General features: G+C 55.3%; 5 protein-coding genes across 5 annotated transcripts; 2 read left to right on the top strand and 3 right to left on the bottom strand.

The window, feature by feature from the left end:
• Window positions 1-53: 53 nt before the first annotated feature.
• Window positions 54-7,989, bottom strand: P168DRAFT_275204 (reducing polyketide synthase sphB; the record flags this gene model as incomplete). The annotated part of the gene is made up of 5 exons (XM_024835477.1): window positions 7,045-7,989; window positions 2,257-6,983; window positions 1,912-2,207; window positions 1,439-1,854; window positions 54-1,386 (listed from the first exon to the last, which is right to left on the bottom strand). Exons 1-5 carry the CDS (start codon window positions 7,746-7,748, stop codon window positions 54-56), a joined length of 7,476 nt encoding a protein of 2,491 aa, XP_024689354.1. The 5' UTR covers window positions 7,749-7,989.
• Window positions 7,990-9,426: 1,437 nt separating this feature from the next.
• Window positions 9,427-10,660, top strand: P168DRAFT_275201 (TBP-associated factor 8 family protein; the record flags this gene model as incomplete). The annotated part of the gene is made up of 2 exons (XM_024835476.1): window positions 9,427-9,703; window positions 9,766-10,660. 2 exons carry the CDS (start codon window positions 9,427-9,429, stop codon window positions 10,524-10,526), a joined length of 1,038 nt encoding a protein of 345 aa, XP_024689353.1. The 3' UTR covers window positions 10,527-10,660.
• P168DRAFT_313115 (uncharacterized protein) lies at window positions 10,659-11,247 on the bottom strand. The gene is made up of 2 exons (XM_024839633.1): window positions 10,901-11,247; window positions 10,659-10,833 (listed from the first exon to the last, which is right to left on the bottom strand). The coding sequence occupies exons 1-2, from the start codon at window positions 11,116-11,118 to the stop codon at window positions 10,734-10,736; spliced, it is 318 nt and encodes a 105-aa protein (XP_024689352.1). The 5' UTR covers window positions 11,119-11,247; the 3' UTR covers window positions 10,659-10,733.
• A 122-nt stretch (window positions 11,248-11,369) lies between these two features.
• Window positions 11,370-12,618, top strand: P168DRAFT_330077 (putative Rad51 family DNA repair protein; the record flags this gene model as incomplete). The annotated part of the gene is made up of 2 exons (XM_024841541.1): window positions 11,370-11,429; window positions 11,479-12,618. 2 exons carry the CDS (start codon window positions 11,370-11,372, stop codon window positions 12,616-12,618), a joined length of 1,200 nt encoding a protein of 399 aa, XP_024689351.1.
• Window positions 12,619-12,641: 23 nt separating this feature from the next.
• P168DRAFT_307212 (threonine/serine dehydratase) lies at window positions 12,642-13,946 on the bottom strand (the record flags this gene model as incomplete). The annotated part of the gene is made up of 2 exons (XM_024839088.1): window positions 13,527-13,946; window positions 12,642-13,423 (listed from the first exon to the last, which is right to left on the bottom strand). The coding sequence occupies exons 1-2, from the start codon at window positions 13,849-13,851 to the stop codon at window positions 12,642-12,644; spliced, it is 1,107 nt and encodes a 368-aa protein (XP_024689350.1). The 5' UTR covers window positions 13,852-13,946.
• Window positions 13,947-13,991: the final 45 nt, after the last annotated feature.

Below are 13,991 nucleotides of genomic sequence, written 5' to 3'. Positions count from 1 at the left end.
GTTACAATCTCAATCAAGGGCTTCAACCTCATATCCACCACTGTCATGATTTATCAACCATGAAAAAGAGCACTCAGACCCCTCGCAGCATGCACTCCAAGATCATCCAACGACCCCATCCCCATCATCTCCAACACGTTGATATTAAACCCGAAAACGGTCCTCCACCACTGTCGAACCTCAATAGCGAACAGGGAATCCAATCCCAGCTCGCTAAGAGAGCAGGATGTGCGCAATTCCTCTTCAGGCTTCAGCAAGAGACTGAACACCTTTTTCCCAATCTCCCGAGCAAGGAAATGCGCGGAATCGGCCTGCTCCAGTAAAGCAGGGTCGCTTCTCGCCTTGGCGATGAATGTCTGTAGGTCGTTGCTGGTGCTGTCTTGGGCCGTCTGGCCGGCTTCTTCGCCGTTGTGGAAGGCCGCCATGCGGATGTCGCCTTTCCAGGGCGATCGCTCTCCGGGGTTATTCAACCGCATGCTGGAGCGCACCCCGACGTAAAAGTCCTTTGTTGAGGTCGTGGCTGCCCCGATGGCGCTAAGAAGCTCCTGTTCGGAAATAGTCCCGTCCGAACCCACCGTCTGCGTAAACCGCTGCTGGACGGACGCGTTCTCCGCGACGTAGCCCACGTCCTCGACGACCCCGATCTGGATGGCGCAGGCGGGCAGCCCCATCTGCCGACGGTATTGCGCGAAGGCGTCCATGAAAGTATTGGCGCCTGCGTAGTTGGTCTGCCCGGGCTGTCCGACGATGCCGTTGATAGAGCTGAATAGAACAAAGAACTCGAGGCCTATGTCCATGGCCAGAGCGGCATTGTGGAGGTTCCACGTCCCTTGCACCTTGGGATCGACGGCAGTGTCCCACTCGGCCTTGGTCATGCGTGGGAACCCCCGGTCCCGAAGGACCATGGACATCTGCAGGATCCCCTTGAGACGGCCATGGGCGTGATCAATGGCCCGCGTGACGTCTTCGATCCGCAAAACAGTCCCCTGCACGATGTCGACGCGACAGCCCATGCTGGAAATCTCTTGGCAAAACTCCGAATGCGTGTTGGTTGCGCCTGCACTGCGGGAGAGGAAGATAAGGTGGCGGGCGCCTCGTTCGACCATCCACGTAGAGACGGACCGACCCAGGCCTCCCAGACCACCGACAAGCAGATACGCCGCCGAACTGTCAAACGTTGTGTCTTTCCTTTGTTTCACCACGCTGTCCTCAGCCACAGTGGACTGGCCAGTTGCATCGCGCATCGACACGACAATCTTGCCCAGGTGGACGCCCTGCTGCATGTACCGAAAGGCGTCCACGATACGATTGGAATCAAAGACCTTGATCGGCCGAATAGGATGGATGTGACGCTCCCTCACGAAGTTGCCGATTTCCGTGAGCAGTCTAGATGAACTATGTTAATGCCCGCGCCTGTAGCTGAGTACTGACCACTTACTCCTTTGCAATGGCCGGCCGTTGGAGACTAATCTTATCCAGATCCACGCTGCAGTAACTCCGATTGTCCAAGAAAGGGACCATGTCCAGTTTTGTGGAGCCGATCAGGTCTCTCTTCCCGATCTCGATCATCTTGCCGAAAGGCGCAATGCACCTCCACGTCGCATGGAGAAGCTCGCCGGACAGTGAATTGAGCGCCAGGTCAACGCCTCTGTTGTTGGTCTCTCGCATGATGTCGTCGGCGAAAGTGGCGCTCCGAGAGCTGAAGATTCGGTTTCGAGGCAGGTTCAGCATGTCTGTGAGGTGCTTGACCTTTTCTTCATTGCCGACAGTTGCGTAGATCGCGGCTCCTGCCATCTGCGCAAGCTGGATGGTAGCAAGCCCAACTCCACCGCAGGCGCTGTGGATCAAAATAGACTAGACGAAGGTCAAATGAATATTCGGTCAAACAAAGAGAGAGAGAGAGAGGTTTACCTGGCCCTTCTTCAAATTACCAAGATGGAAAAGGGAGTAGATGGCCGTGGCAAACACAAGAGGCAGGGTAGCCGCGTCTTCAAAGCTCAACCCGTCTGGGATCTTCTCGCACAGACTCTCTGGCAGCACTCGGCGGGTGGAAAACATGTAATTGGACAGAAGCATAACACGGTCGCCAGCCTGGAGAGTTGTAACGGTGGCACCAGTGCGGCGCACAATGCCCGCGGCTTCTTGACCGATTCCACCTCCAGAGGCCTCGACAATGCCCATGGCGACCAACACATCCTGTCCTTGAACTTAGCGCCGTTTTGATATCTCAGGTTATGATCATCTGGTCGGTCAGACTTACCCTGAAGTTAAGGCCAGTCGTATGTATGTCGACCTCCACATCCCCGTCTTCCATCTCTTCGATATCATGGGCCATCCAATGTAAATTGGCGAGGTTACCAGGTTTGCTGGTACGGAGAGCAACGGATTTGCCCATGTCTGGCTCCAGAAGCTCGTCATGTACGGAGAATGTATGGATGCGTCCGACATACACAGCATTGTTCACGATGGCGTATTCCATCTCAGGCCGGAGATTGTCGCGAACCTGGCGCGTCTGAAACTTCTCAAACACGTCAACAATCCTGTGCACAGACAAACCGACATCGTCAACCTCGCACGTGGCAAAATCGACCAGCATCTCAGATCGCATGACCCGCGCAATCCCGGTGATCTGGCCGTACCGTGGGTCCTGGCACTGGACTTGCGAAAGAGCTGTCACCCAGAAAATCCCACAATCCTTGAGCTCGCCCACCAAGGCCTTGAATGTTTCAAACCTTTCCTCGTCGATGTTTTCGAAAAAGGGCCCATCCGCGTCAAGCAGGGCAATGACATCCTGGTCGGCAGGGAATGGTCCTTGCAGCCCCCGATGGTCAATCGCGTACCCTCTGTTGGCCAGACTGTAGACGATGGAGCGCACATTGTCGGAATCGGAAAGGGTGAGGAGAGTGACCTTCTTTGGAGGGTCTTGGACAGCTGGCCGAGCTAGGTAGGTCGTGTTGAGTTGATGCGGTACAGGTGAGTCAAGGACTGCAGCGTCGGGCGCACAGAATCCAGCAGACATCAACTCTTTCGTCCACCGGTCGGCGTCGACGTATGGCTCGTCCGCCCGGCCGTCGGCTTCACCATACCACCACCCCGCTAGGGTTCCGAAGATATAGTTAGGCCATCTCGCAGACGGGTTGAGCTCGTGGAGCAAGAGTCGACCGTTGGTGTCCAATAGCTTGTGGATGTTCCCTAAGCTTTCACGGAGGCTTTTGGTAGCGTGAAGGACGTTGGACGCTAGGATAAGGTCATATTTCCGGCCATCGAAGCCCTGCTCCAATGGGTCCTTGCTGATATCTAGTGGAAGATATTCGATATTTGGGAAAGATTTGAAACGTTCCTTGGCGGCGACGAAAAATCCCGAAGAAATATCGCTAAAGGTATACTTCGAGTAGAGAGGATTCCCCCCCGGGGTCAACAGCCTCAAAATATTGACAGTAGAGCCACCGGTTCCAGCGCCGATTTCGAGAACCCGTAGGTTAGGCTTGCTGTGTGTCAGAGCTTCCATCAATAGCCGAGTCTCGTCGCATTGATCCAAATAGTCATAGATGTTGACCAGGGTATTGTCCGCAAGAAGGACTTCCAGTGGCTCCACTGTCCCCGTGAAGATACTTTCTATGTTGCCGCCGATCTTCCAGATACCCATCGCAGCATCGGCAGCTGGGGTTTGCGAAAGCTCTCTGACGATAGAAACCGCTCGGAACTCAAGGGCCGTGTTATCAAGATGATCAAGGCGCTGGAGCTCGACTGTGGCCCACTCACGATTGATCCATGATTTGTACTTGCGCATGTGGTTGATCGGGCTGTCTAGCCCCTCGAGTGTTCTCTTTGTATGCAGCATACACAGGCGCTCCAATTCCACCAGGACGGGCATCTCGCTGCTGCGGTCAATGAACGGCTTTATCAGAGTCAGAGGATCCAAAAAGTCAATATGCGGGCTCCATGTCGCGCGAGCGGTAGCTATACCGCCATTTCCGGGGCCCTGGTCGTCCAAAACCGACCGCTTGACGCCAGAACTGCGGAAAACTATCCTGCCGTCAACGGTAACGCCTCGTGCACCACCGATAATAGAACCGTCTCGGGTGTAGGATGCAGAAGCTTGGATTCCGACGTCCTCAGTACATCGGGTGATGCTCAGTTCTTTCACCTCCGTCGGGATCAACATCTTGGTCGTGCCATTAACCTGCCCTTTGGAGACGGCTGCACTGAGCATCTGCAATGAAGCATCGACAACAGCCGGGTGCACGTGGTAGCCGATTCCGTCTTCGGGTTTTGCAGCGACCTTCGATGTCGCATCTGTTGTGACGGTGTCTGATCTAATAGCATCAAGCCGTTGAAAAGCAGGACCAAGGTGGATACCCGACTTGGCCAGATACCTGTAAAAACGAGGAGTTTCGACCTTGCGCACCAGCGGGTCATGCCTCTTCGCCTCTCCCAGGTCATCTTCATGTGCACGCACCTCCCCCGAGCAGTGTTTTAACCAGGAAGTTCCGTTGTAGGATGCAATGGTGAACTCCCACCATTCACTGTCGAGGGAATCCGTCAGTCGCTGCCGCTGCAATGTCGTCACCATCTCGACAGGAGAGCCTTCGTTTAACACGAGAGCAGCGCTGATGAGAACCTTGCGCAACGTGAACGACTTATCGATGTCGGTCACTTGTCTAGCAGCTTCGCCGATCATACCCACGTACCCAGCTAAAGGAAAGACGATGTCTTCTCGGACCTTGTGGTCACGGATCCACGGGGCGTTGTCCAAGTGGAATATATTCCGGAAAAGGACGTTGAAGTGAGAGCTCTCCGCGACGCGAAGACCCAATAGATCATGGTGGGCATGCTTCCGATGGCGCCACTCTTTACTGAGGCGAGACTCATACCAGAAACTCTGCGAGTGGTCCCATGGGTATCTGGGCAGATCGGGCAGACACGAGCCGCTAGACACCACCTTCTCTAGCTGCACGGGAACATTCAAACTATATAACGTCCCGATCAATCGCAGGAACGTTTCCACATCGTTCTGGTGGCGGGTCAGTGCAGACACATAGGGTGCATTGTTGGAGCACTCGGCCTGGATCTGCCGTAGGGGACCCGCGAGGGCCGAGTGAGGTCCAACTTCGACCATGACCATGTTCTTTGACTGCTCATGCTGCATGATCCACGACATGACCGAATAGAAGCGCACCGGGGACTCCAGGTTTTTCCGCCAGTACGTGGCGCCGAGGTCGCAGTCAGGATCCAGTAGCTCGCCTGTGACACTGCTATATACGAACCTCTGGGGGGCTTTGGCAGACACCTCATGTCGAATTAAGTTCTCATACTCACCCCCGATTTCAACCATGTGGCTCGTGTGGTACGCCTTGTCCACCCGCAGCAGTTTGGCTAGGATACCAGGCTGGGCCTCTTGGATCCTGGCAACGACCAGTTCAACCCCTCGTATGTTACCCGCAAGGGTGACGCTCTTCGGTGAGTTCTCGCAAGCAACGACGACCCCCGGCTCGAGATACTCTTGTACATCTTTTGAACCCAAGCCGATAGCTGCCATGGCTCCATTCTTGATATGCCGTGTGACAAAGCCACGATAAAATGCAACCGTGATGGCCGCGAATGGCGAGATAGCCCCAGCTGCGTATGCCGCCACGATCTCTCCGCTGGAGTGTCCCACCACCGCAGTGGGCTGCACTCCAATGGAGGTAAGACAATCCACCAGCGCAATCTGGATTGCTGTACATAGTGGCTGGGCTAGTTCGGCTGAACCAAGCCTGCTACTGCTGGCGGGCGCTTCCAGCTCGGTTTCAATAGACCACTTGGGCGCATGACGGAGGGTTTGCAGATGTGCGTCGAGCGACTGAATCCGTTTCTTGAAAACCGGGTAGGAAGGGTCATTGAGCAAACAATGCCCCATCTGTGGCCACTGAGCTCCTTGGCCTGTAAATACCATCAATATAGCGGGCGGTTCCTGAGACCGCACGGGAGGGGATGTAGTGAGAGAGCCCCCGGGGCTTGCCACCGCGAACGCCCGATAAGGCAAATGCTCTCTCCTGTTAGCCAGCGTGAAAGCCAGGTCGCTCACCGTGTCTTGGTTCTCCTGAACCCAGGCCTGGTAGGCGACGGTCATCCTCTCCAGGGACTCTTTGGTATTGGCGGAGTAGAGAAGCAGTTCAGGCGAGGTGAAGGGCCGCCTGGCGACAGGCGGAACTCCGCAGCTGAGAGCGGAATCCAGAACGACGTGCGCGTTGGCGCCCCCAACTCCAAACGAATTCACACTGATCCGTTCCTTTCGTCCCTCAGGCCATGGCATTGACTCTGTTGGGACGGAGAGACCACAGGAATCCCACGGGATCTTAGGGTTGGGCTCGTGGAACTTGATGTTCGGGGGAATGACGCGGTGCTCCAAGGCCATCACGGCCTTGACAATCGATGTGAGACCAGACGCACCTTCGGAATGACCAACGTTGGCCTTCACAGATCCAATCTGGACCCCGCCAGTGGGGCCAAAGACTCGCCCGACAGCGCCGGCTTCGATGGGATCGCCAATCGAAGTCCCTGTACCGTGACACTCAACGAAGGCAGTCTCCGCAAAGTTGGTGATGCCCGCCATCTGGTACGTGCGTCTCATCAGAGCTTCATGGGTCACTCCGTTGGGAACCTGGATACCAGCGGCGGTCCCCCTCCCATCACTGTTGGTTCCTGTCCCGCGGATGACAGCTCGAATGGGGTTACCATCACGAATAGCATCAGAGAGAGGCTTGATAAAGATGGCGGAAATTGCGTCGGCTCGAGCGTAACCATTGGCATCCGCGGAGAAGATTTTACAGGATCCATCGGGAGACAAAGCTCCTTGCTCGGACACGGCAGCGGTCATACCGGGGTGCAGTATCAAGTTGACGCCGCCAACGATGGCACTCTCGCAGTCCCCGCGGGAGACAGCGACACACGCTTCGTGTAGCGCAACCATGGATGCCGAGCAACCCGTGCGGAGTAGTATGCTGTGTGTTTTGTTTTAGCCCAGAAATATACATCGCGGTCCTCTCCCGGGTGCTCACAAACCTTGGTCCTGTCAGATCCATCTCATACGAGACGCGGTTAGGCAGCATGAAGTCGCCGTGGCCGGTTGCTCGATAACTGCCGTAGGGCTGTGTCTCCTTGGCGAACATTTCCACCCAGTCATCAGCAAAGCTGCCAATGTAGCAGCCAATGGGTCGCCCTTTCCAGTTGGTTTCTCCAGCATCCTCCAAACATTCCCTGGCCGCTTCCAGCATCAGACGCTGATGTGGGTCTGCTCGCTCCACCTCGCTTTTTCCCATGTGGAAAAACGATGTGTCCAGAGCCGAAATATCGGTGCTTTCATCGAGGAAGTACCCATATTCCGTTGCCACTGTGCCCGGCTTACGTCTGTCGGAGTAGTGTGCGGAAACATTATACCTAGACTTCGGAACGGGGCCACGGGCATCGCTCTTTGAGAGTATGAAGTCCCATAGCTCTTGTGGTGAGCGCAGGCCTCCCGGAAGACGGACCGACATGCCACATATGGCGACCGGAACTTGGGCAGCTGGTTTTGCGATATCGTCGCCATTCACCGAGGCCCTATCCTGACTGGATATAACCGGGGGCTCGTTGAGGGTGGCATTGTTGGATGCCTGCATACAGACACTGTCTGCACATGGAGTAGGTTGCGCCATTGCTTCGAGGGGTGTTGTGGGTGTATCGTGGTCTTTCAGAGGGTTTGATGAGACTGATACCACTGTACCCATGGCAGGAGGTTGTACTTATATCTATAGGTTCTGTCTGGCATTGCGTATTCCAGTCAAGAGCTGACTGCAAAGTGATATCACTCTTCTCCACCCCATTATACATTTCTCTCTCCCCTACGGCTCACTGCATTAGCAATGATATCAGCGGAAAGATCACGAATATCTGATATCTTGATTCTTGATTCTTGATTCTTCCCTGTCCTGCATGCGACTAGCCCCTCTTATTCCACCAGACACTGTTATAGGGTTACACTCAAAGCGATCCATTAGTATCTGATACCTGGTTCTCTCCTGTCTCTCTATGTTTTTGTTTTCATAGATCTGGCCTCGTGCTCTGTTACACCTTCAGAATCCATAGGATAACGGACCGATCTGAGACTTGCTTCGACTTTCATTCTTACTCTTTGATACGCCCGCTGCAAGTTGTGTTGGTTTCATGGTGCTAATATGCTCCAGACCAAAAGCAGTCATTTACATCATGATCTACAGTCTGAATTCCTCTGTTACTGGTAATTCGCAGGGGGCCTAGGCTGCACCAGTATATAAAACCAGTAATAGCGGTGAGCCTTCTAGGGCTCTCACTCTACAGTGCAGAGGATACCTTAGACTTCTAGTACACAGAAGATGCCGAATCAAGTTCATCCATGATATATGGCCAGATCTCCAACTACCATCTCTATCTGGACAATCCAGCCCAAGCATATACACTACCGCCTTGTAGGACTGGTAGATCGGGTATAGATACAATGGAATGACCATTCTAAACTCCATATTCATATTACCGATGCCCCAGAATGTGATCAGCAAGGGGTTGACTCTGAAGAATAGCGGCGTAAACTAGAACAAAAGAAACGCACCTACTGGAGGGGTATGATAATCCCACTGGCTGAGGACTAGTGGGGATGCGGCGGCACATGCAGGTAGGGAACGTATTGTGGAGAACAACACCACCGAGCATAGTCGCCTGACATGCCCTGCTATGTCGGAGGTTTCCTATCTTGGAGGAGGAAGAAGTAATGGAAGACAGATTGGTCGAATGTCTTGTTTGGACTGGGACTTGCCTATCTAGGTGGGAAAGGTGGGGAACGCGCCTTTTGACGACAAGGCAAAGATCAACCACTGGGATCCTGTTGGTGGATTGAAGAGTGATTGACAGAGTGATTTGGGATGTTAATATGGTATAATTATGTTAATCTTAGCGTTGTAGAGTAGGAGTCGATTTAAACAGGAAGGGAGTCTGGGGATATATTGACCTACTTTGGTGGTAGTGTTTCGTCAACCATAATTTCCCTGTCTCTGTCGCTATGCTCAAATTGCAGGAAAGAAGAGCCTGAAGAGTTTCTGTGTTCTCTGCAATGATAGAAATTAGATGGCATAGACTACTACAATTAGAGAGTAAGGCAAACGGCCCTGGTAATCCCAAAGGACGGTTATAAGAGAGGAGAGAAGGAGAATAGCTTGTTCAGGCGCCGCTGCAAAAGGACCCAATCAAACGAGATATAAGTACTAACAAGTGATCAAATCAGAGTACAATTGCCCGAAGTGTTCTGGATGGGATCAGTATAACTTCAATCATCGAGGCGTTGACTGACAGTTGCCTCAGGCACACACGCCACGTGACCGCCCGCCCATGTTTGTCCGCCGTCATCCCAACAACTTCATCTCCTCAAGCAACATCATGGTCTCCTCGGAACAGCCACCTTCGTCGCTCAAGCGATCCTCTTCGCTGCTGGATCAGCCTGACTTCACCGATACTAAGCGACCAAAGCGACCCTACCACCACCATCACAGCCTACACACCCCCGTCGTCCAGACCCTGCCCGAGCCCGCCATCACCGACGATGCCACCGTCGACCATCTGATGGACCGGTCCATTGGGCTGTATCTCCGAGAATGTGGCTTTGACATAGCGGATCCAGCGGCGCTGGATAGTTTTCGCAATGCCACGGGAGAATGTAAACACGTCCCCAGCTTCCCTTACGGGCTATAGCTCTGTTTACTGACGCAACCGTTTTAGACATCCTCCGGTTCGCCTCATTCATCCGCCAGGCCATGCTCGTCAGCCGACGCACGCAACCCATCCCGCAAGACTTCGAGCACGCTCTGCTCCGACACCGTCTCCGCCTCGACGATCTCATCCCTCACCTCAAATCCCCCTCGTCCATCGACCCCATCCCGACGCTGCCGCTCACCCCTCCGCCCGTCGATGCCCCCTTCAAGACCCTCCCGTCCCTGGGCCCCCAGCTCAGCGGCGAGACCGACCGCGCCCACAGAGCCTACATCCCCACGCACTTCCCCGAGTTCCCGAGCAAGCACACATACCGCCACACGGCGGTCTTCACTGAGCGCGAGCAGGACCCGCAGCGGATCCGCGAGCGCGCCACGGAGGACGGCCGCCACGGCGAGGAGGCGCTGCGCAAGCTGGCTCGCGCCGCCTTCACAGACACGCAGGCCGGGACGTCGTCGCGCGACAAGAAACCGTGGGGTCGTCGCACCGAGACCATGGACAGCATGTTCGAGAAGACCGTCAGGAGCCTGGCTAAGAAGATGCAGAATGCGCCGCCTACCGCGCCCATGGAGATCGAGTTCGGCGCCGCGGCCGACCCCGAGGTCAAGCCGGGGAGGAACAAGCTGGCGCTGAATATCGACCTGCCGCCAATTATCAACTGCGAGCGCGACTTCTGGCGTCGGTCGGGAGGCACTCGGCGGGAGTCGAAGCCTGCCCCGAAGGAGGCGACTCCTGAGATGTCGCGGGTGGAGGGCTGGATCGCTGGATAGGTAGCATGCATGGTGGGTGGGATGGCGTTGGCGTTGGTTGATTTGGTCTGGTTGACTTTGATCTGGACTTGTATTATAACGTTGAGATACGGAGATACCCATTGGAGTAGAATTAATATGCATTCATGATTTCCTATAGTACAATTGACTTCCGTAACGCCGACTCCATGCTTTGATATGTTCTGTAGCCTGTCCAACGCAACTCCCCTATGGAGTTGACGCCTGTACCCGCTGTCTCGCCTCCTTCTCCTCCGCAACCCGTATAGGCTCCCACGCCGTCGTCTCGACTGTTAAACCCTCGGCACACCTATCCCAGCCAGTCAGCACTCATCATCCACCCACCCTTGTAGAAAATCACGACCGATGGCACATACCGCCTAAATAACCGCACAACAGGCTTGCACACCACAACACCCGGCCTCGGAACCCCCTCCTGCGGCGGATTACACGAGTACTGGGTCATTTCGAAGAGCGGACATTGCGCGAGGTCGACGGGCCCGCCTTTGCGACGCTTTTCTTGGAAGTTGCGCTGCACGGTGTTGACGTGGTCTGGGAGGGAGGATGCCGAGAAGATGGGGACTAAGGGGGCCATTGCACTGTCTTCCTCTTTGGTATTTGTTTAGTTTTGTTGTTCGCTTGTTTGGTGGTGGGTTGTTGGAGTGGATTGGGTGTGATGGTGGTGATGATGGTGGTGGAGAAGAAGATCGGAGGTCGGCGTGGGCGGAGCGGAGTTTGTTATCGTTTATCTCCGCATTTCTTCACCTCTCCATCCTACATCTTTATTGGCAGGACATTGTCTACCCTTTGGTATAAACTAAGTCTTCACACCCATGAATCCTCAATATGGCTGCCAGTTTTGGGGAGAATTTGCTAAAGGAGATCCACGAGGAAGGGCTAGATGAGGTAGGTTGCTTATCCCACTAAAGACTATGCTCTACTGATTGACGGACAGATCTTCTGCGATTTGCGAACTCTACTGGGACCATCCCCACGATTAGGAGCAGATGCGCTGGATGGCTTAGTTGAGGTCTTTATGCCTGTTGGTCCTGTCCCCGCTGTGGAAAGGACGGTTCCTGTTGGCCAGGATGAACAGGAGGAAGTACAGCCAGAGGCTCTATCCAAGAAGCGCCATGATCCCGTCGTGGAAATCTCCAGCGCCTCGTCGGCAGCGGGGAAGTCCCAGATCTTGTACTATCTGACTGCGATGGCAGTCTTGCCATCGACGTTCAACGGCGCGTCTCTAGGTGGATGCACCGCTGCCGTCGTCTACATCGACACGGACGGCCGGTTTGATGCTGAACGGCTACAAAGCGTAGCCAGAGGTATTGTTAAGCAGAAAGCCGGTCAGTCAGATCACACTGGCATAGAAACAACTATTGCAACCACCCTACAGCACGTCCACGTGTTCCGACCCCAGTCATCCTGCTCGCTCCTCGCTACCTTACAAACGCTAGACACCTACCTGCTGGACCTCACACGCCACCACTCCGCTCCCCGACCCCTGCACGCGATCTTCCTCGACAGCGCAAGCGCCTTCTTCTGGCCAGACCGGCTGCGCGACGAGGTCGCCCGCATCGAGGACATCGGCCGGCCGTACGCGGAGCTCGAGCGCGAGCGACGCATGCAGCAGAGCTTCCATATCTCCGACCTCTACGCTGCACTCGTTGCTGAGCTCAGGCGTCTGCAGCGACGGTTTGGTTGTACGGTCGTGTACACCACTACGGTTACTACAGGGCGGCCGCCTGCGTCTAATCCAGCGTCTGGCCCATTCGACCTGTACAACCCGGGAGAAGAACGGAGCCGTAGTCGTGTCCGCGCACCGTCGCTGCGGCCCCTGCTTCCAGGATGGGGTGCGTTTCCGACGCTGCGACTGGTCGTTGGTCGGGAGGCCGTCCGGGCCTTTCCATCGGGGACGACAGTGCACGGGGCGCAGCGGGCCGCAGACGCACGACAGGACGCGGTCCGACGGGGCCAGTTCTGGGCGAGGGCTAACGCATGGGGAGAGGAGGATTGGCCGCAGCGGGTGGTGGAGCGGATCCAGCAGAAAGGGGGATTTTCCTTCACGATCACCGAGGGAGTCGTCACGATTTAATGTCTAGCACTCAACTACTATAGTCAAGAGAACAGCTTCCCAATCGCCTCTACCGTCGTGTTCCCCCCGCTAAACACAACTCCCACATCCCACCCCACACTCCCCGCCTCCCGCTCCACCATCGCCCGGAACTCCTCATTATACAGACAAACCGCCAGTCCAACCACCGCACTCGGCTCCACAACGACCTTCATCCTCTCCAGAACGAGCCTCAACGCCGCCTTGATCTGCTCCTCCGTCACCGCATACACACCCGCCACCTTCCGCGGATCCGACAACACCTTCCAGTTCAACACACCCACCGGCGTCCTCAACCCATCCGCAATCGTCAACGACTTCACAACCTCCACCCTCTCCCTCCCCTCACTCGCCAACCCCCTCCGACAATCATCCGCGCCCTCAAAACTCGGCTCCGCCCCAAACACCCTCGTCCGCTTCTCGGAGAAATAAGTCGCAACCCCCGCATTCAGTCCACCCCCACCAACAGGCGTAATCACCGCATCCAGCTCTTTCCCCTCATCACCAACAAGCGCCTTATACTGCGCCTCCAGCTCCAACCCCGTCGTGCCCTGTCCGCAGATGACGTCGAAGTCGTCGTAAGGCGGGACGAGAATCGCCCCGGTCCGAGCTTGCACTTCCCGCACGACGGCCTCTCGCTCTGGTGCCGTCGAGCCGCTGAATACGATCTCGGCGCCTTGCGAGCGCGTCCCTTCAATCTTTGAGACTGTGCTGATCCGTGGCATCACGATGTAGGCGGGGATGTTGAGCGTTGATGCTGCGAGGGCGAGGGCTTGTGCGTGGTTGCCTTTACCACGTTAATATCAAAGATAAACCATAACACAGACACACACACACACACACATATCCATATATGGAATAAAACGAAATATTGAATCAAAGAAACTCACCAGAAGAATGCGTAACAACCCCACACGCCCTAAGCTTCTCCTCCCCAACCCTCTCCAACAACCTCAACAGCGCATGGAACGCCCCCCTCGCCTTGAACGCCCCAATGCGCTGGTAATTCTCGCATTTGAAGTAGAAGCGCAGCGTGGGGCTCGCTGCGTCTGCGACGCCCGGTTGTGGTGTCGAGGCGAGCGTGTTGAGAGTTTTGCTGGTTAGGAGGGGCGTTTTGTGGATGTGGGGTTTTATGAGGGTGTGGGCGGAGTGGATTGCTGCGGGGGTGAGGTTTTTGGCCTGTTCGGAGGGGGTGGGTTTTTCGGTGGATGTCATTTTCTATCTTCTTTTCCCCTTTCGTGCTTTTGGGTTGATTCTTTGGAGGGGTTTTGGGCTGTGTATTCTGTGTTGTTAGATGGGTTGGGGTGGTGGTGGGGGATGGTGGGGAGGGAATGATGGGGACAGGAGTCATCTGA

Source organism: Aspergillus campestris (genome assembly GCF_002847485.1).
Source record: "Aspergillus campestris IBT 28561 chromosome Unknown P168scaffold_13, whole genome shotgun sequence".
Classification (NCBI taxonomy): domain Eukaryota; kingdom Fungi; phylum Ascomycota; class Eurotiomycetes; order Eurotiales; family Aspergillaceae; genus Aspergillus; species Aspergillus campestris.
Note: the sequence above shows the minus strand (reverse complement) of the source record. Positions and strands in the feature narration are given on the sequence as shown.